We start from the raw sequence: 19,339 nt of genomic DNA, 5'->3' as shown, positions 1-19,339 counted from the left end.
GGAATTTCAGGGATTGGAAAGATATCTTGGTAGTAAGGAGCACTTGTTGCTAATGCCAACAACCCAGGTTTAATTCCCAGTCCCACATGGTGGTTCACAACCATCTGCAACTCCAGGTCTAGAGTATTCTCTTCTGCCCTCCATGGGGCCAAGATACAAGGTGCACATATATACATGTAAGCAAAACCCACAGATAAATTAAGGTAAATAAATCTAAAAACACAAACAATGGGATGTTAAGAACCTCTAAGGCGGTATGTATGGTTGTTGCTAAGATACTTGCATGTAGCTCTTAGAGACGCTCACACCACATTGGAGCATGTACTGCCCTTCCTCTGTGTTAAAACCCCTTCCGTTTTTTCTGCTTTCTACCAGCTTATCCTGAAATTCTTCTCTGCAGTGAAGTAAAAAATTCTGGCTTCACCTGAGCAGAATTCTTAGCAACCATTTAGGCTACTACAGCTGGCAGCATAAAGCTCTGGCCTATGTCCCACTGCCACTAATGTGATGGTCTGGCTGGGTAGGACACTCCAGGTTGGAAGGGCTCCCTTAGGCCATTGGAGATATTGGTCCTGGAGGTTTTCAGCATCCCTGTTGATGACTGTTCTGTGTAACTTCTTTTCTTTCTCTGTTTAGAGGTATTTTATGATCACCCCTACAGATACAGCACCCTAATCTCAGTATGTATGATTAAGGACCTTGACAGGGGATAGTCCCTACATACTGTTTCAGGGGTCCTTAGGAGAGAGAGTTACACTATGAAAGTGATGTGGAGGCAGAGGCAGTCAGCCATTGAAGTGATATGGCTACAAGCCAAGGAGGACCAGCTGCCACTAGAAGCTGGAGAAGCAAGGAATGGGTCTTTCCCATGGCCCTGCCCATGAGCAGATTTCAACTAAAACTGATACTGAATTTCTGGACTCCCAAACTGAAAAATGATGCATTCCTGTTGTCCTCAGACATCATGTTTGACATCACCTTAGGAAACGACTACAGGAAGCTCACTGGGTTCCTACTAATCCTTTTCCAGCTGGGGCTTTCAGCAGCATGAATCATGAACGCTTCACCACGGAAGGCAGTGGGTGTCCTTCACTCCCCTCCCCCATGGTGTTCTCTACCTCCTCATTTTCTTTCTCTCTGGGATTCCCAAGTAGCTAGATAGTGAACTCCTGGCTTGAGTCTTACACTTTCTCCACTTTTCCATAGGCTAGCCTTTCTGGGTGATGCTGTCCTGAACTGTCTTGTGATCATACTTGTTACGTTAAAAACCTTTCTGCAGCTCTATTTTTAATTTCCTAGAGTTCTCTCTTGTTGCTTTTTAAAATAACAGCCGCCTCTTAATGGATGCAATCATTTTTTTTATTTCTCTGGGGAGATTAATTATAGTTTTTCTATGTGTCTGCTCTTTATATTATTTTTCTCTCCAAAATGTCCATTAAAACATTCCTAAATCTGTTTTGGTGGTTTCCTCAAGTATCCAGTGACATTTGGTTGATCATTTGTATGGAAGACCACAATTCCAAAGTGCACTGGGAGATGTGGGCAGGTCAAGGTTGGAGAAGGCTGTAGGTGTGGGCAGTGGTTGTCTCTCTGGGAGCCAGGATTGTAGGTAGGCTTTCCCAATCTTTGCAGCAGTCAAACTGGGCTGGCTTCTGTCACTGTAACAACTTAGAAAGGTAGTGAGCTGCAGCTCATCCTTTCTGAAGGGGTTCACAGTCTGCTGGGTCTGATTGCAGTGGGAACGAGTGGCAGAATGGAGCAGACTATCTCATAGCCAGGAAGGGAAACTGGGAGGCCCAGGGAGCATATCCCTAATGACCCAAAAACCTTCCACTGGACCTCACTGCCTCAGGACTCTGGCATAGTGGTTCTCAACCTGTGGGCTATGACCCCTTTGGGGAGTTAAATGACCCTACCACAGGGGTTGCATATCAGCTATCCTGCACATTATAATTTACATTATAATGTATAACACTAGGAAAATTACAGTTATGGTGTAGTAATGAAAATAATTTTATGGTAGGGGTTACCACAACATGAGTAACTGTGTTAAAGGGTTGCCCTATCACTTTCATATAGTGCCAAGTCTTGGGATCAAACCCTTTAACAAATAGGCCTTAGGGGGTCATAGGAGATCCAAGGAAGGACTCTTCTGGCTTGCTGCCTAAGACTGAACCTGCTGAGTGCTCTGTGGAGCTGTGGGGCTGCTGTCTCCACCTCACTCCTGGCTGGGGTTGCAGCTGCTTCAGGAATCTTGCCGCCTATCCATCTTTATAGTGGCCAGCAGGAGAACGGTGGACTCCCATGGCCAAGCTGTGCACTCTGTTCCTGTCATCCTGGCAGCATTCCTCTGGCATTTGGCTCAACCTATGCTGCCAGAATGTCTCCATAGCTTCAGATCTGGAAGTGGCAGGTGACTTGTCACAGAGGTTATTATGAGAAGTCAGAACTAAATGCGGAGGGCACCTGTACTGGCTAGTTTTGTGTGTCAACTTGACACAAGCTGGAGTTATCACAGAAAAAGGAGCCTCAGTTGTGGAAATGCCTTCATGAGATCCAGCTGTAAGGCATTTTCTCAATTGGTGATCAAGTGGGGAGGACCCAGCCCATTGTGGGTGGTACCATCCCTGGGCTGGTCGTCTTGGATTCTATTAGAAAGCAAGCTGAGCAAGGCAGGGGAAGCAAGTCAGTAAGTAACATCCCTCCACGGCCTCTGCATCAGCTCCTGCTTCTTGACCTGCTTGAGTTCCAGTCCTGACTTCCTTTGGTGATGAACAGCAACATGGAAGTGTAAGCTGAATAAACCCTTTCCTCCCCAACTTGCTTCTTGGCCATGATGTTTGTGCAGGAATAGAAATCCTGACTAAGGCAGCACCTACAGCCACATAGGCACATCTGTCAGATGTTTGCTTTTACTGTCACTCCTAGAGACTGGAACATCCTAGGCTGTACAGGGAAGAGACATTTGAGTATTCTGACTGCCTCAGATTTCAGTTTGCCTGTGTTTGTAGTCTTTGTCATTCCTACCTTTTGAGACACCAGAACTGAGTGGTGGGCTACAATTTTTTTACTGGGTGGAAATGTCCTTGCATTTTTTTCTCCATCCCCTGCATTATGACTACAAGTCCACATGCTGCCCTAGAGTGCAGCCTCTGCCGTCTGCTGCATCGGCTGCTGTCAAGCTTTCTTATTATGTCTTTGTGGTTTGTGCTCTTTAGGAAGGACGTCTCAGGCCAGGTGTGTGGCTCACACATAACACCTCAGAGTCTGAGGCAGTAGGAGTTTAATACCAGCCTTGGCTATCAGTGAGTTCCTGGATAGCCCTGAGTATAAAGACCCTGCTTAAACAAACAACAACAACAACAACAAGCCCATCCAAATTGGAATAGAAATAAACTCTTATGTTTGAGTTGCTTGAGTTTTTACATCCAACTAGATCTTTTGTTTTATTGTAAATTAAAAGCCTTCTGAGCCCAGGACCCTCTAGCTTTCTTGATTTTCTCTCATCTTTTCTAAACTTTCTAAAAGTTCTTGTTGAAGCTTTAGGCAGCTTGATACAGTGATGGGACTTCCACAGCTTTCCACTCACCCCTGTTTCCCTCTCCTGACCCACCCTCCTCTCCCTTTCCAAGACCACCAAGGAACTCTGTGGTGTGGACTCCGGGAGCTGGTTTTCTTTTGCTTCTCAGAGCTCTGTGCCTTGATGCTGCTCATCACTCTTCCTTGGGCTCCTCATTCCTCACAGCAGTCCCTTGCTGGGCATTGGGTGTCTTCTTTATGTTGTGTCTTCTCTGTGCTGTCCTGTCCATGAGTCCATGAGTCCATGGGTCCATGGGTGTTTTCATGCTGTCTTACTGGGGACGACTCCCCTGTCTAGCTCCAGCTGAGTTTTCTATCTAGTTGTCCGTCCCATCTTGAAACTGGCAGTTAACACCAGCTCTCTGGGTTCCACAGGGAGCTCCCAGCTTCTACCTCACCTGCTTCTGTGATCTTTGACTTGTTGGTACCCAAAGTCCGCCTTCCCTCCTGCCTCTGCCTCCCATCTAACAGGTGCTGTCAGTTTTGTCTTTTATTTCCTGTCCAGTCACTGCTGTCCAGTCATCCTCCCTGCTTCTGCCCTGCGTAGGGTTCTTATTCCCTCTCACCAGCTGTCTCACAGTCATTAGAACATTTTCCTGAGTTACTAACCACTTCCATTCTTTCCTTCCCCAAACTAGCTTCCTCAGACCCTGTGTATGGTTCCTGCCAATAGGAGCACATTTGTCACCTGTGAGGTTCCTCCATAGCATCCCCTGGTGTTGTGGCACAGTGCACTCTCTCTCTGCCAACGTGCAAACTCTTGGTTTAGACAGATCCCAGGCTTCTGCCCCTGGGCTCCTTTTTAACATCTTTGTTCCCTGCTGTGACTAGGACACTGACTAGGAGATTTTTCTCCTGTTGTCCCTTACCTCTGAGCCTCCCTTTCTCTGCCTGGCCTCTTTCCTCTGATGTTCTCTCCTCACTCCATTTTTCCCCTCCTCCTCTTCTCTCCTTTCCATGGCTTGACTCTGATGTCTATGCCCCCAGAGGCCTTCCTGCTGGCTGAGCCCAGCTTTCCCAGCAGCCACTGCATCACTGTTCACTTCTCTTTCTGCTGCCTCCCACTCACCTTCCCCAGCTGAGCCAGTCCTAAATAGCTACATGCTCTGAAAGCCAGCCGCAGCTGCAGCCTGCAGCAGGATGAGCAGAGGAGAGAAAGGTACTACTGTACTATTGGATGTGTTCCTAGCCCCGGTGATAGGGTCTACAGAGTTCTGGCCACCTATGAGAACTCTGTTTGATCCTCAGGGTCATCACAACAAAAGTCCAACTCTGAGAAGCTTAAAACAACTGAGATTTTGGAGGGCATCAAACAGAGCCATATTCCTTAAGGCCTTGGGTCCCTTCTGACCTCTTCCAGTTTCTTGTGTTTGCAGTTGATGTTTGGCTTCCTAGGCTTGTAGACTGTCACTGTAGTCACACGGCTGGCTGTGTCTTCACATTATCTTCCATCTCTGCATCTGTCACTGTCCACATTCTCTACGTTACAGGAACACCAGGCTTATATTGGGTAACTATCAGAGTACCTCGGTAAAGACTCCATTTGTAGATAAGGTCACATTAGGAAGTGTAGGACTTTAAAGTATCTTTTTGAAGGGACACAATTCAGGCTATGTGTCCTGAACTTACCAGCCCCAGAGTCCCTCAAAACTTCGGAGAGCCCTGCTCTTATCCAGTCAAGGCCTTCACCTCCATCTTAGACCATGACAGAGGAGTATATGAATGGAGAGCCAGCCAACGTGGCTGTCTGGAAACTTCCTGGACCATCAGCCAGCATCTGCTGTCTGCTTTGCCTTCTGTAGACATGATCCAGTCATGTTTAGAATTAGGACTTTAGTGCTTCTCAGTACCCACCACACTCAGCTCTGAAACTTGACTTTTTTAGTTTCTACCTTTAGCTTGTGTCTGAGTCCACTTGGGCTACCATAACAAATGCCACAGACCAGGAAGCTTATAAACAACACACGTTATTTCTCGTAGTCTGGAAGCTGGGAAGTCCAAGGTCAGAGTTTCAACATGTAAATTTGGGACAGAAACAAACATTCAGTTTGCCAGGTGTTCTCTCCTGCCCTGCTCTTTTGCCCTTCCTTGTGTCCTGCCAGCAGCACACTGGGCTCTAAGCTTTGTAGAGAGGAGACTTTATATACTATTAGTTTGGGTGTGCTGTTCCCAAAAAGAGCTGTACCTTATTAATCTCCACAATATTTCTGATTGAATTTTAACAGCCTCATATGGTTCTTCTCACTGTATGGCCTGGAATACCCATTCATTCATTCACTATGCATTCATTCTTTATTGTCTGCCTCTGGCATATATTTAGTTTGGTGCCAAGCATTATGTAGAGTGTTACAGAGACAGTAGAGGAACAGATAGGCCAAAGTTATTGTGCCGAGGTGCTCACAGGACCCAGTAAAAGGAAACAGGTGGGTCAGCAAGTTGTTATGACATCAACTGCGCCTTGCTAAGATGTAGATACATCCCAGGGAGAGCCTCTCAGCAGGAGCTCGGTGGCTGAGAATGAGGTGGCTTACGGGAAAATAGGGCTGTCTGAGCCAGCTGGAGATATGGGCGTCTAGGAAGGCATTTCATTTTAGATTTCCAAAGGATATGGATAAATCAGGGCAAGTGCCCTTTCCTATTGGGGGTGGGGTGTGGGCAGCAGGTTAACAGTGATGGCTCCTTACACCAGAGGGCAGTGTTGGCCTTGAGTTTGTTACACTTCCTAGGACAAAGGGACAGAGCAGCTATCCCCATGTGACCTGTCCCTTATCTTCTTCCTACTGTTCTCCAGGCTGTTGAGATGCCCTCTTGCCTCCTATCTCTGAGTCTCTTTGCACCATAGAAACTGCACGTAGCAGAGCAGATACTCAGGCTTCCTCCTCTTGTAGCACAGGCTTGCTGACCGTATGTAGCCATTGGTGATTATAAGTGGCCCAGCTCCAGCCAGGGCCACGTAGAGCCCTTGGAGCTCAAACTGCCATAATGTTCTAGTGTTTTCCTGAAGCTCAGAGACCCAGGAGTACATGCAGACCCAGTGTCCCTGTTATGGTGTTCTCTTGTCTTCTCTGTTACCTTGTGACACCTCTACATCCAACTAAACAACAAAGCCGGTTTTCCTCTTCCCAGCCCTCAGCTCAGACCAATCATCCTGGGCCACTGCAAGTAATTGCAGGCTGGGTGGACCAGAAAGCCTTGGCAGAGCAGTCCTCCCTGGCTGCCATCCTCTGGGAGATGTGCTGCTCTCTCTAGGATGCTTCACAGTGAACTAAACATGACCACTGGGGCCCCCAGGAACTGGCAGCCAAAAGAGACAGATGAAAGGACACGTCTGGCTTTTTAGGCTACAGTAGTTCATACCAAAGCACCAGGGAAAGGGCAGACTGAAGCTTTGATTTCAGTGTAGTGGGAGGGGAGCATGGGAAGGTCGGGGGCTAGGAAGAGGGAAACAGGTTTTGTTGGTTGGTTTCATAGATACTAGGGCCAATTTCTGAGTTGTTCTTCCTTCTTACTGCACGACTGGCTGCTTTCCAGCACACTTGAGTCAGCACAGGTCGTCAAGGCCGCTGGCTACCAGTGCCTGGCCTGCAGGATGCTGCCTGCGACTCCTCTGCTACCTACTCTGTGAAAGCAGATATAGTTAAGATCAAAGCCGGCATGTTCTAGAAGGAACATTCTAGGGCCTGCCTCTTGACTGCAGCACTTACAGGGCTTCCTGCCCTGTTTCCCAACCAGGCTGCTCTATCTGCAAGCACATCTCTTTGGCAGTATAGTAGCCAGATTATCTGGACCCAAACTGCCCTGACATGGAATTCTGTGCTGCTTCTGGTTGCAGGAGGCAGCCTGCAAGATATAGTTCAGGTCTGAAGGAGTAGAATTTCTAGGGACATTTGATGACTTATTGGCAAATTGAAACTTCCTTAGCATATCTGGAGCACGTGACCACTTGCACTTTTGCTGTCTCTGCTGCTGTTCAGCACAGGGTGTTGATGGAGGTCTTGAGTTGATGGAGGTCTGGAGGGTTTTTGTTTTAATCATAGGTTGTCTAGTTTGGGTATTTCCAGTGTTTAAGTACCTGTTGCCCCATATTTCTGATGAAAGTCACAACTCAGTCCCATAGTGGGGACTTAATGCCTGTCAGTTCAGAGCTCCCACTCTGGAGGGAAGCATAAGCGTACTCCAGCTTGGCTGTTGTTAGTTAATGCTAAAGCACTGCAGAGCCCCTTCAGGAGAGGAACCTGTAGAATCACCTGCTGACCTTGGGAGCTTGGCTTATTTTTGTTTTCACTGTAGAATCCACGTGGGCAGTGCCACAGACCTCACTCCTGTGATGCTGGGACCTTTGCCCTGCCTCATCTGGCATTCTGTTGTAGGCACCATCTCAGCTCCATGGTTTTTCTCTCTGGAAGGGGGAATGCTGAGTTCATAGATCAGTGTTGGAGAAAACTGAAGCAGGAAGAGGTGAAAAGTTTCCTGGAGCTGCCTTGAGTAGCAAGAGAGAAACAGGCACACTAGATGCCCATCGCTTCGCTGTGGCTCACTCTTGCTGGAGAGGAGTTATTTACACATCCTCAGTGACAGTCACAGCAGTCTGACTTCCCTGTTTTTAATGCACAGCCTGAGGCAAGAATGGGATCTGTTAGCCAGCATTTGCAGAAAATAGCAAACAGGCCTCTTCAGGTTGCTGGCGTTCTGGAGGGGAGCATGGGATGAAGGATCTTTGGGGAGTAGTGGGTTCCTTGTACTTTTGCCATCTCCCCCATCTTCTGTGGGCAGGAAAGGAGTTCTGCTTGTGTGTCACACAAGCAAGGAAGACAGTATGGTGCCTCTTGAGGCATGTGCTCTGGGCTGGTTGCTGTGCCTGTGGAATCAGAATGCTTCTCCCATGTAGGTTGAAAGGCACTCTTTGGAAGTTTCAGGCTTACTCATGTTACTAAGTAGGAGTGCTTTCCCTCAGAGGATTTAAATTGGAGTCTCAACTGTTGTCAACTATGAGGACTTTACGATAACCATCTGACCAAGTACTCCCCTAATAGGGTACTGTGCCGCTAATGGGAGCCTGCCTCCCATTCCCCCTACTCCTCTCTGCATGCTATCATTTGGGTGACAGGAGACATCTGGAACAGTGCCAGCCTGAAGGGCTGTATCTGGAAACACCTTCTAAGAGACATGCTGTGAGGATGGTCACATTAGGATGCCAGGACTTGAGCTTGGACAGATCGAGTTTAGTGCCCAAAGCAGGGATTCTGTGTGGCCTCGAGGGAATCACACTCTTCAGTTGCCCAGTCTTCTTACCGCTTTAGGTCCTCTGCTTCTCTCCCTCCTGATCCCCAAGCTTTATGACCCCCTGAGCTGTACAGAGGGTTTCGCCCCTTCAGCCTTTAGAGTATGCTCAGGTGTAGCTTGGCCAACCTTGTCTGCTTCCTTCTCAGACCCTCGAGCTCAAGAGAGCTGTCACAGCATCTGTGAGGGCCTCTAATGGGACAGTGTTCAGTGGGTCCACAACTGTCCTGCAGCAGGTTTCTCTGGCTGATACGTCCTCAGTACAGGCCTGTGAGGGCAGTGGGATTCAGTGAGGGAAAGAAAGGCTAGATTAGCAATGGAGATGCTTCAGGAACACAGTGGTGTGTTCTCTTGTCTGTGACAGCAAGGCCTTGAATTGTGTCTGGCAGTGAATTAGGGGAAAGGCTGATTGCAGCAGAGGCCTCCTGTGATTGTAGTAGTGAACCAACCTTCAGGGTAATGTGACCCTTGCCCTCCATCATGTCTGGCACAGTCCCTCTCAAGCAACCTGTCTAGGTACCATTCTACGTTCTGAGTGACATTTTTATGCCTTAACTTCAAGTGGAAGCATGTCCAAAATCCACCACAAAAGTCTTCAGCTGCTTTCTAGCAGATATTGGCTTGTAATCCTGCATATCTCTGAGGGCCCAGGGAACAGACTCTAGGCCACTGCTCATCTACTTTCTGCATGACCCACTGCCCCGCCTCTCTGGTCCGGCCCTCCTAGGCAGCCAGTGGCCCATGATGGCCTCAGGAGGCGGCGCCCCTTCCCCTGATTTCAGCCTTGGCTACAGCCCAGGCCTCCAGCAGTCTAGTGCTGGAGAACTTTGTATTCTGCGGCCAATGACCTCGGGTGGAGCAGTTGCTGCCTGTGGATCCTCTAACACGTCCTCTGAGTGCAGCACGATTAGGTGTTTGGCTGCTGGTACAAGTTAATTGTTCCAGAACAGGTATGGCCTTATAAATCTGAATCAACTGCTAGGCTAGGTTTTAACATGTGATGAAAGCATGCTGTGTGCTAGAGGACTAGTCTCTCTCTCTCTCTCTCTCTCTCTCTCTCTCTCTCTCTCTCTCTCTCTCTCTCTCTGTATTTCTCTGTTTCTCTGTCTCTCTCTTTCTCTCTGTCTGACTTTGTCTTTGTCGGTTTCTCTCTCTCTCTGTCTCTGTCTCTGTGTGTGTGTGTGTGTGTGTGTGTTGCTGTCTCTGTCTTTGTCTTTCTCTGTTTCTCTGTCTCTGTCTCTCTCTCTGTGTCTGTCTGTCTCTGTTTCTCTGTCTCTCTCTCTCTCTCTCTCTGTGTGTGTGTGTGTGTGTGTGTGTGTGTGTGTGTGTGTGTGTGTCTTGCTGTGGCTCATATCAATATTCTACTCAGAAAACCTCAGAGAGATTGGTATATAGCAGGATCCATACTACCTCTACATAGAAAGAAAGGCTCTGCCTTGGGGCAGTTAGCAAGAGGACCTTGGTGTGTACACATGCATGTGTTGCACACACATATATGTATATGTATGTGTGGAGATGCTGGTATGATCTGTATAGGGCTCTGGGGAGATTGGGAGGATTTCTTCTATATCCTTGCATTCATGTGGGAGGAAGAAAAGTCAGTGAGACAGTGACAACAGCTGGCATTCGTTACCCAAGACTTAGTTCTTTCAGGTCGGTCTCAGTTGGTCCTGGGATGACCTATCCGGGCTGGAAGGAAGTGGCACCTGAATTTACAGATGAGGAAACTGGGCTTCAGAGCTGCCAAACCACAGTGCTAGGAAAGGGAGAGCAAGGCCTAGCCTAGGCAGGCTTAGGGCAGGCTAACACTGGATCTCCTGGCCCCCACCAGTTCTAGGGATGGGGGCTACTCCCACTTGCCTCTGCTTTGACTCCATCCAAAAGGGTTTTGCCATTTTCTGCCTGTAATTGTGTGCAGGTTTGCTGCCAGCCCTGGCTCTCCAGTAACTCATTTCTCAGGTCTTAGGTTCAGACCTACTTTTGCTGTCCTCTGCAGGGATATGAGGGCTGAGAGGGGCTTCTTTCTCTCCATAGTGTTCTTGACCCCAGGTTCTTTGTGAATTGGGCTTGCCAAAGAATCACTGGGCCACCAAGATCATTTATGGGGACTCACATCAAGTCTGTCTCTCTGTCTCTGTCTCTGTCTCTCTCTCTCTGTTGGGGGGGCAGGGTCGAGGGGGTGGGGAGAGTCAGCCTTCCAGGAACTCACAGCTGCCAGTCTAAGGAAGATTCTTTATCTGGAGAAGGGAATGGGGAACCTGTGTTGTGAGAGAGGGGGCAGGGCAGCAAAATGGCCTGTTTACTCACAGGATGAGAGTCAAGTGCTCAAGTAGTGGCAAGGTGAAGCCAACCAAGTGAGAAATGGGCAGGGCCTCCTCAGAAATAGCCTGAAACCTCCCAGGTTTGAGAACCTGGATGCCAGCTAGGAGGGCTTGCCCAGGGGCGGGCCCAGCTGGGTAGTAGGTGGGAAAACAAGCATGAAAGGTTATGTCCTGCTCTTGGTACAGCTCTGCCTTTCATCGCTACTCCTCCTTTTTTCCTTCTTCCCTTTTTTTAAAAGTAGTGTTGGTAGCGATTATCAAGAAATAGTCATCTTTGTAGTTAAGCCTTGAACTTACGATTGTCCTCCTGCCTCAGCTTCCCAAGAACTGGTATTACAAGTGTAGCTTGTGTTTAAAGTTTTTTTTTTTTTTAATCTTCTTTTATATTTATTTAGCCACAATGTGTTTGTAAGGTTCTCTCTTCCCACCACGTGGATTCCTGGGATTAAACTCAGGTCATCAAATTTGGCAACAAACACTTTTACCAGCTGAGTTATCTTGACAGTCCCATTTTCTTTCCTAATTATAAATAATGTGCCCCAGCCTGGTCCTGAGCCAGCCACAGTTGGACCTGTTGGTGTCCTGGAACATACCTTGGAGCAAGCAGTCAATATGAGTGAATGATAAGCCAGACTTATCTACGTGGAGAATTTTGACAAATTAAAATTGAAGAAAACTAATACTGTAGAAAAAAATACTCCTCAGTCAAAGAAAACCAAACAGCAGGAGAGTGTGTTTAAGGATGGTGAAGTGGGGATCTCCTTCAACACAGCCTGCCAGTCTGGGCTTCAGGCTTGCATTTGTAAACCTGTGTGGCCATAGAGACTTAAGCCAATTGCTGATGGCTTCTCACCTGTACTGATGGTTACATGGTAGTCAGGACCCAGTCGTTGATACATAAGTTCCAGGTGGCAGATGCTGACTGTGATCTGGCCACTGATGACCACCGTGTTTATAGTCCTTGTGCCCCTCCCCTCACGCAGGGGAGCCATTTTAACCTTTAGTGGGTGGCTGCATTGCTTCGTCATCATTCTGAAGTTGCATGTTTTTACAGCTTCTCACATTTATTTTCATTTCTAATGCGGCAATAAGTGTAGTTATTATCTTAGAAAATAATGTGCTTCCATTGGATAGATAAAACATGCAGATTTCTGTATATGGAAATATTAGGTGCATAGAGGAGGAGGTAAGCACACTGCACCAATCTGGCAATGAGGCGGTCCCCTGGCATGATCTCACCTGTTGTCACCCTTGTTTCAGGAAGAAACTTCATGAGACGGTATATATAGCTTATCTAATTTTCTTGGCTTCACGTTGTATCCTAAACACCTTCCATGTTGTACACACCCATGCAGTCAGCCTTTAAATCCCTTCTGTTGTTTGGTGTTGTAAATGGCGATGTTTTGAACACCTCATATACACATCTCAGTCTCTGTTTCAGAATATGGAAATTCTGGATTCCTGGAACAGAGATAACCCAGCAAGGAACAGGAGGCCTACATTTATTTTAAAAGGAATCGTAACTTTATTTTTTGACATTTAATATATTTATACAACTTATCTTGATCATATCCATTCTGCTCCCCCTCTACTCTCCTCAAATCCCCCCAACACTTACTCTCCCAACTTTCAATGTACTTTTTGTATTGTAGAAGCTTCTGTTTTGTTTTAAAGCTAGGTGTGGTGGTACACACCTGTAATCTCAGCCTTTGGGAAGTTGATGCAGGGGGATTACATAGTAAATTCAAGTGAGCCTAAGCTATATTATAACAAGATTTAGTCTCAAAAATGAAGAAGTGTTTTCAGTTGTAGCTTCAACTGGCCTTGAACTCTTGACCCCCTTTCTCAGGCTATGAGGTGCTGAGATCATTCAGTGCATTAGTGGCCTGGCCTGAAGGCTCTGGATAGATTTGAACAGGGCTTCCAGGGTAACTGGACAGGACCTGGGAGTGGGGCCCGTGTGTCTTCTCAGTTAGACATCTTTTATGAAGCTGCTGTGACGTTACAACCAAGGGTGGCACCTGGCTCTATTTCAGTATCCAGATGTTTGGAGGGAAAACCTCAAGTGTTGGGCTTTTTGTTGCTGTCAGTGCTTCCTCCTTACCACAGACCAGCAGCAAGCTCAGGAGTGGGTGAGCATCAGCACCATGCTGTGTCGCTTACAGACTGTTTAACTCTATCTGTGCTCCCTTTGTGACCTTGTGCCCTCGCTGGCCACAGAAGTCCAGTCAGCGCCTATGTGCATTTAGCTCTTTTTGGTTTCCTTTAATCTGAACAGATTCTCCAGTCCATGTCTCATATGGAATTTACATATTTGGGCTTTTGTTGTCGTCGTTGTTATTGTTTGAGACAGAGTCTCTCACATAGTTCTGGCTGTTCTAGAACTCGCTCTGTAGACCAGACTGGCTTCAAACTCACAGAGATTCACCTGCCTCTGCCTTCTGAGTGCTGGGATTAAAGGCTTGTGCCACAATACCTAGCATCTTTCACATATTTGAAGCATTAATTTTGAAACATTGATTTAACATATTTGAAGGAATAAAAAATTGTGTGTGTGACCCATTGGCTAAAATATGAAAATTAGGCTTTAGTTAAACCCAGGATATGTATCTGAGGCAGGACCCTGTAGGAGTGTGGCTTCCATCCTCCTGAAGTGGATAGCTTCAGGAGGCACCAATGATGTCATTTAGTGCTGCTGATACACCATCTCTTAGTCAATGACATGTTGGCCCAGTTTGTCCACACTGTGTTAGCATTAGGATCCACCAATTCCTCTTTTCTTAGTCCAGTCACCCAGGTCCAAAAGTAATAAATAGAAAGTTCTGGAAATAAACAAGTCTTATGTTTTAGGTGGTATGCTGTTCTGGGTTTATAATAAAGTCTTGCAGCCTCCAAGTTCTACCACCCAAATCAAGAATTATACTTTTGTTCAGAATCTCTACCCTGTATTTGCTACCTGTTTGCTAGTTGGTTAGTAGTGTCTCAATTATCATTGAATTTGGTGGAACTGTTTGTATCTAGGTAATCAGTATTTTACTTCTGTGGCCCCAAAGCAGAAGGGAAGTGAGGCTGGCTGATAAGATTTGCCAGGGGCTGGGATTGGGGATTTAGCTCAGTGGTAGAGCGCTTGTCTAGCAAGCACAAGTCCCTGGGTTCAGTCCTCAGCTCCGAGGTGGGGTGGAGATTTGCCAGGGGAAGCTCTCTGCTTTCTCTAAGTGAAAAGGTGAAAGTTCTTAAGTTCCCAGGGAGAAGAAAATACGCTGAGTTGCTACAATCCGCAGCAAGACCTGAGATGACATTCTCATAGCTGTGTCACAGCGTTTGTTATGCTTCTATTGATTATTAATTCCTGTTAATCTCTTACTGTTTGCAATTTCTAAGTTAAACTTTTATTATGGGACATACATGAAAAAGAAAAGTATCATTCCACTGATCAGTGGTAGTGGACGCCTTTACTCCAGATGCAGAGGGAGGCAGATGTTTGAGTTCAAGGTCAGCCTGGTCTACAGAGCCAGTTCTAAGATGGCCAGGGATAAAAAGAAAAACCTTGTCTCTAAAATCAAAACAAAACAACACAACACAACAACAACAACAAAAATCATGGTTGCAGCCAAATGTGGTCATGCATTGCTGTAGTCCCAGCTTGGAAAGTGGGAGCTCTCAAGGACCAGGAGTTCATGGTCATCTTGAGCTCCTATGGAGTTTGATGCCAGTCTGGGCTCCATGAAACATAAAGAAGAAAAGAGAACACATAGCTGCTATAGGGTTTATAGCCCAATCAGATAAGACACGGCAACTGTGATAAGGTCAAGACATAAGCTATTTTAGAAAACCTGGAGCCTAGCAAGATGACTCCTCTACACACACACTTACTCGGGCTTAGCAAGGTGACCCCCACTTGCCCAGCGCATGCTCCCAGCTCAGCAGTGTTCCTGGGTCTCCTCAGTGCTCTTAGATAGCTGGCTCTTCCTCTTAGTCAAGCCCAAAGGTACAGGCCTGGGCCTTTTCTATTCTACAGTATTCTCACCCAGGATTTATATATTCTCTGTCATCATAATGCCAGGTTTTCTCCCTTTGCTCCCTATCTATGAGCTTCCTTCACTCCTGACGCTGCTTTTCTCTCTATAGTCTTGCTGTGTTGGCCCATCAGTCCCCAACTCAGTAGACCTCATAGTGAGTGTAGTCTGTGGTTTCCCTGCATCTTCCTGACTCCAGCCTGATCTCATGGCCCCCACCCTAGTCAGAGGCTCTGTGTCTCTCCTCAGCCTCTGAAAGAGGCAGTGACCAGTAGGTCTGTCCATGCTTGAGTGTGTGGGTCGAGGCCAAATGTAGATGTGAGCCCTGCTTTGCTTTTTCCTTCTTTCCTGGATCTCTCCTCTTTCTTCTCTACCTCATCCATTTCTCCCTTCTCCCCACTCTTTAGGTTTTTTTTGAGGGAGTAGGGATAGAATTCACATTATAATTCAAGCTGTCCAGAAACTCACTATGTAGCCGAGGATAGCCTCAACTTCAGCAAGAAATTCACTATGTAGCCGAGGATAGCCTCAACTTCAGCAATTCTTCTGCCTCAGCTTCCTGAATGGCTGGGATTACAGTTGTGAACCATGGCATCCTGCTGCATCTTTAGTTTATAAAGTGGTAGTTAGCTATGAATTCTGTTTTGTGGTATGTAAGTTGTCTTCAGTTGATTTTAAAAAATAAGTTGCTGTATAGTACACCATGGCAGATTTCTTATCTTGACCAGAGTGCACGGTTTAGTGTCATTAAGTCCACTCAAGCCATTCCACCACCATCTACAAAGTTCTTTTCACATTGTAGACTGAAACTTTGTCCTTGTTAAATACAACTCCTCATCCTACTGTCAGCTTAGAACAGTACCCCTCTCTGCTCCTCCTTCAGCCCCATCCCACCATCATAACCACTTTAGGACGTCCGGTCAGTGGGATCCCAAAGCATATGTATGTCTCTGAGACCAACCTCTTCAGTCGCCCTGTCTGGCTGTGATGAATATTTTACTTAATATTCCTCAGTAGAAGGAAGGTTCAGGCCTCTGTTTGAAAAAAACTGTTTTAACTGAGAGCCAAGGCAGACTTCTGAGAGAGCAGGTTGACAGGATCAACACGTGAAAGAAGTCCATATTAGATGTCAGTGGAGAATGAGGATAGTGAGCCTGAGCGCAGAGCATCCCGATGTGTGCACACCAAGTTTGCACAGGACGCTGTGTGGCCTCCAAACTGTAAGCACCGTGCTGAGTGTGAGGATGCTGAGCTGAGCTGCACTGGGTAGATCCACTTGCTCTCCCCAGCTCCATCACAGACAAAACCTGTCTTCTTTGTTGTCTTCTGAGGGTTAGGGTCCCCCTCTTTCTCTTTCCTTTCTCTTTCCAGATGCAGGGTGCTCTGTGCCTAGCCTGCTCTAACCTGGACTCTGATTGCCCCTCCTCAGATGCTGAAGTTCCAAACAGTTCGAGGGGGCCTGAGGCTCCTGGGTGTCCGCCGATCCTCCACAGCCCCCGTTGCCTCCCCAAATGTCCGGCGTCTGGAGTACAAGCCCATCAAGAAAGTAATGGTGGCCAACAGAGGTAAATACTACCAGGATTCAGGACCTACCTAGCCTGGCCTCTTCTCCTCACCCTGCCCTGCTGGTCTCCTTTGTCTCAGGACCCAGGCGTCTCACTGCTCACCCTGTTTGTCCTAGGTGAGATTGCCATCCGAGTGTTTCGTGCCTGCACAGAGCTGGGTATCCGCACAGTGGCTGTCTACTCGGAGCAGGACACAGGCCAGATGCACCGGCAGAAAGCTGATGAAGCCTACCTTATTGGCCGTGGGCTGTCTCCTGTGCAAGCCTACCTGCACATTCCAGACATCATTAAGGTGGCCAAGGTAGAGTCAGCTTGGCCTAGGAGATGCCATGGTTTCCTGAGGCTGGGCAGGATCTTGTGCTGTGCCCTGCACCCACACCCATCAGCAGAATATGTGTACAGGGGGAGGGAGGTAGACCCCAGCAAGGAAAAAGAGAAAGAGGAAGGTACCCAGGCATTTCTCTTGCCCCTTGCAGGAGAATGGTGTAGATGCTGTGCACCCTGGCTACGGGTTCCTCTCAGAGAGAGCAGACTTTGCCCAGGCCTGCCAAGATGCTGGAGTCCGATTCATTGGTCCAAGCCCAGAGGTGGTCCGCAAGATGGGAGACAAGGTGGAAGCCCGGGCCATTGCCATTGCTGCAGGTGACATGCAGTTCCTCCCAGGGGCTCGCAGGGAGGGGCCTGTGACAAGATGTGGTCAGGATTCAGCCTGTTACAGAGATCCCCTGTCCTCTCCCAACAGGCGTTCCAGTGGTCCCTGGCACTAATTCCCCCATCAATTCCCTGCATGAGGCACACGAGTTCTCTAACACCTATGGTTTCCCTATTATCTTCAAGGCTGCCTATGGAGGTGGGGGCCGTGGCATGAGGGTTGTGCATAGCTACGAGGTAAGCAGGGCAGCACATATGCTAAGGTCTCGGTGCTGGGCGGCAGCCCCTGTGGTGGTCTCTGGGAAGTGTACAGAGCTGTCTGCAGAGGGCACAGAGCTGGTCCCATGTCTGCCCAGCCTTGTCTGTATTCCTAGGAGCTGGAAGAGAATTACACCCGGGCCTACTCTGAGGCCTTGGCAGCCTTTGGGAATGGGGCATTGTTTGTGGAGAAATTCATTGAGAAGCCAAGACACATTGAGGTGCAGATCCTAGGTGAGTGAAACAGGAGAAGCCTAGATCTCTCTGGTTTACAGTAGCAACCTTTGGGACAGCCTTTCCAGGGACAGAGCAGGAGTCAGGTGGCTAAGTAGCCATAGTGCCCCAGGGGTCAGAGGGTATATAGGAGGCCCTTGGATTCTAGGAAAGGCTGAATCCAGTTTCTTGTATGCCCAGGGGACCAATATGGGAACATCCTGCACTTGTATGAGCGGGACTGCTCCATCCAGCGGCGGCACCAGAAGGTGGTAGAGATTGCCCCTGCTACCCACCTGGACCCCCAACTTCGCTCACGCCTCACCAGTGACTCTGTCAAACTTGCCAAGCAGGTGAGGGCATGTTCCTAGGGACATAAACCCATTTTTGCAAGCTTTCTTACTACCTCTGCCCAGATTGTCCCATGACTTGAGGGTTTGGAAACTCCCTGTGGACAGTCTGCTGAGAGAAGGAGGTAGGCCCTGGGCAGGGGAGAAGGGTGCAGACCTCCACATGAGGCTGGAAGAAGTGATAGCAGATTTGATGCTCGGTGACAGTAGAGAGGCTTGGTCAAGAGGAAGGTGTCCTTGTCATTTTTTCCTACTCTGGCTATACAGGCTAACTTTTTTGTGGCACCGGCTCGCCCTGGTCACTGTAAAGAAAATAAGAGTCCTTAGATTCTGGCAGAGTTAAGGCGTGTCCTCCTCACTGGCTTCTAACCTCAACTGAAGCACAATCTATTTCCTTGTCAAGGTGTCTCCACCAGTCTCTGACCAGCTGGTGGGGTGGATCCTGGGGTGTAGAGGCGGGAGCTGTATCTATAAGCAATGACTTGCCTCTGACTGGCCTAGAAGCCATAGCAGCAGGTTACCTCCTGTACCCACCCCTCATGTATATCACACTGTCCCAGGTTTGAGTCCCCATGACTTCAGTGCAGGAAGCCAGGGTTCAGAAGAGGTATAGACAGTGGGTTCTGAGACAAGGCTCAGCAATGTGAGGTCTGGTGGAGCTGGGGTTGCCTCAGAGGAGCAACCTTACCTTGGCCTTACTCTGTGACCAATCATACCAGGTCAGACCCCAGGGAATGAGTGTGTTGTTCAGGGAGGGCCAGAGCAGAATGAAAGCAGGGCTGCAGTCCATGTTAGTGACTCCATTGCTCATCCTCAAGTGACATCGCTTGAGGTGATGGCCAGAATGAGGATGATGGCAGAGTAGCACGGGAGGACACTTCCTGAAAACCCTTCTGCAGTGAGGAAGTGGGCTGAGAAGCCCAGGACTGCAGGTCTGAGAGGCTGGAAGAGATTTGGACATGGGCCAAGGAGGCTGCTGGGAAAGCAACAGTGAAAGGTGGTTACCAGATGCCGTCACCAAGATGGCGGGTGTAGCCTGGCCTTAGTAGCTTCCAGGGATCCTTGAGCATGTGCAGAGTAGGGGTGGAGGTGTATTCTGGGTCGTG

The 19,339-nt window shown here is 48.0% G+C and overlaps 1 protein-coding gene across 1 annotated transcript in view; it reads left to right on the top strand.

Moving 5' to 3' along the window:
• Window positions 1–19,339, top strand: part of Pc (pyruvate carboxylase) — a 98,420-nt gene that overhangs the window by 62,403 nt on the left and 16,678 nt on the right. Inside the window, exons 2-7 of the mRNA XM_032891223.1 lie at window positions 16,626–16,761; window positions 16,878–17,062; window positions 17,238–17,403; window positions 17,504–17,649; window positions 17,787–17,904; window positions 18,085–18,236. Coding sequence (XP_032747114.1) covers window positions 16,626–16,761; window positions 16,878–17,062; window positions 17,238–17,403; window positions 17,504–17,649; window positions 17,787–17,904; window positions 18,085–18,236 — 903 coding nt within the window. The remainder of the gene's footprint in view (window positions 1–16,625; window positions 16,762–16,877; window positions 17,063–17,237; window positions 17,404–17,503; window positions 17,650–17,786; window positions 17,905–18,084; window positions 18,237–19,339) is intronic.

The sequence above is a fragment of the Rattus rattus genome, chromosome 2 (genome assembly GCF_011064425.1).
Source record: "Rattus rattus isolate New Zealand chromosome 2, Rrattus_CSIRO_v1, whole genome shotgun sequence".
Classification (NCBI taxonomy): Eukaryota; Metazoa; Chordata; class Mammalia; order Rodentia; family Muridae; genus Rattus; species Rattus rattus.
This window is presented reverse-complemented; position numbering and strand designations above follow the sequence as displayed.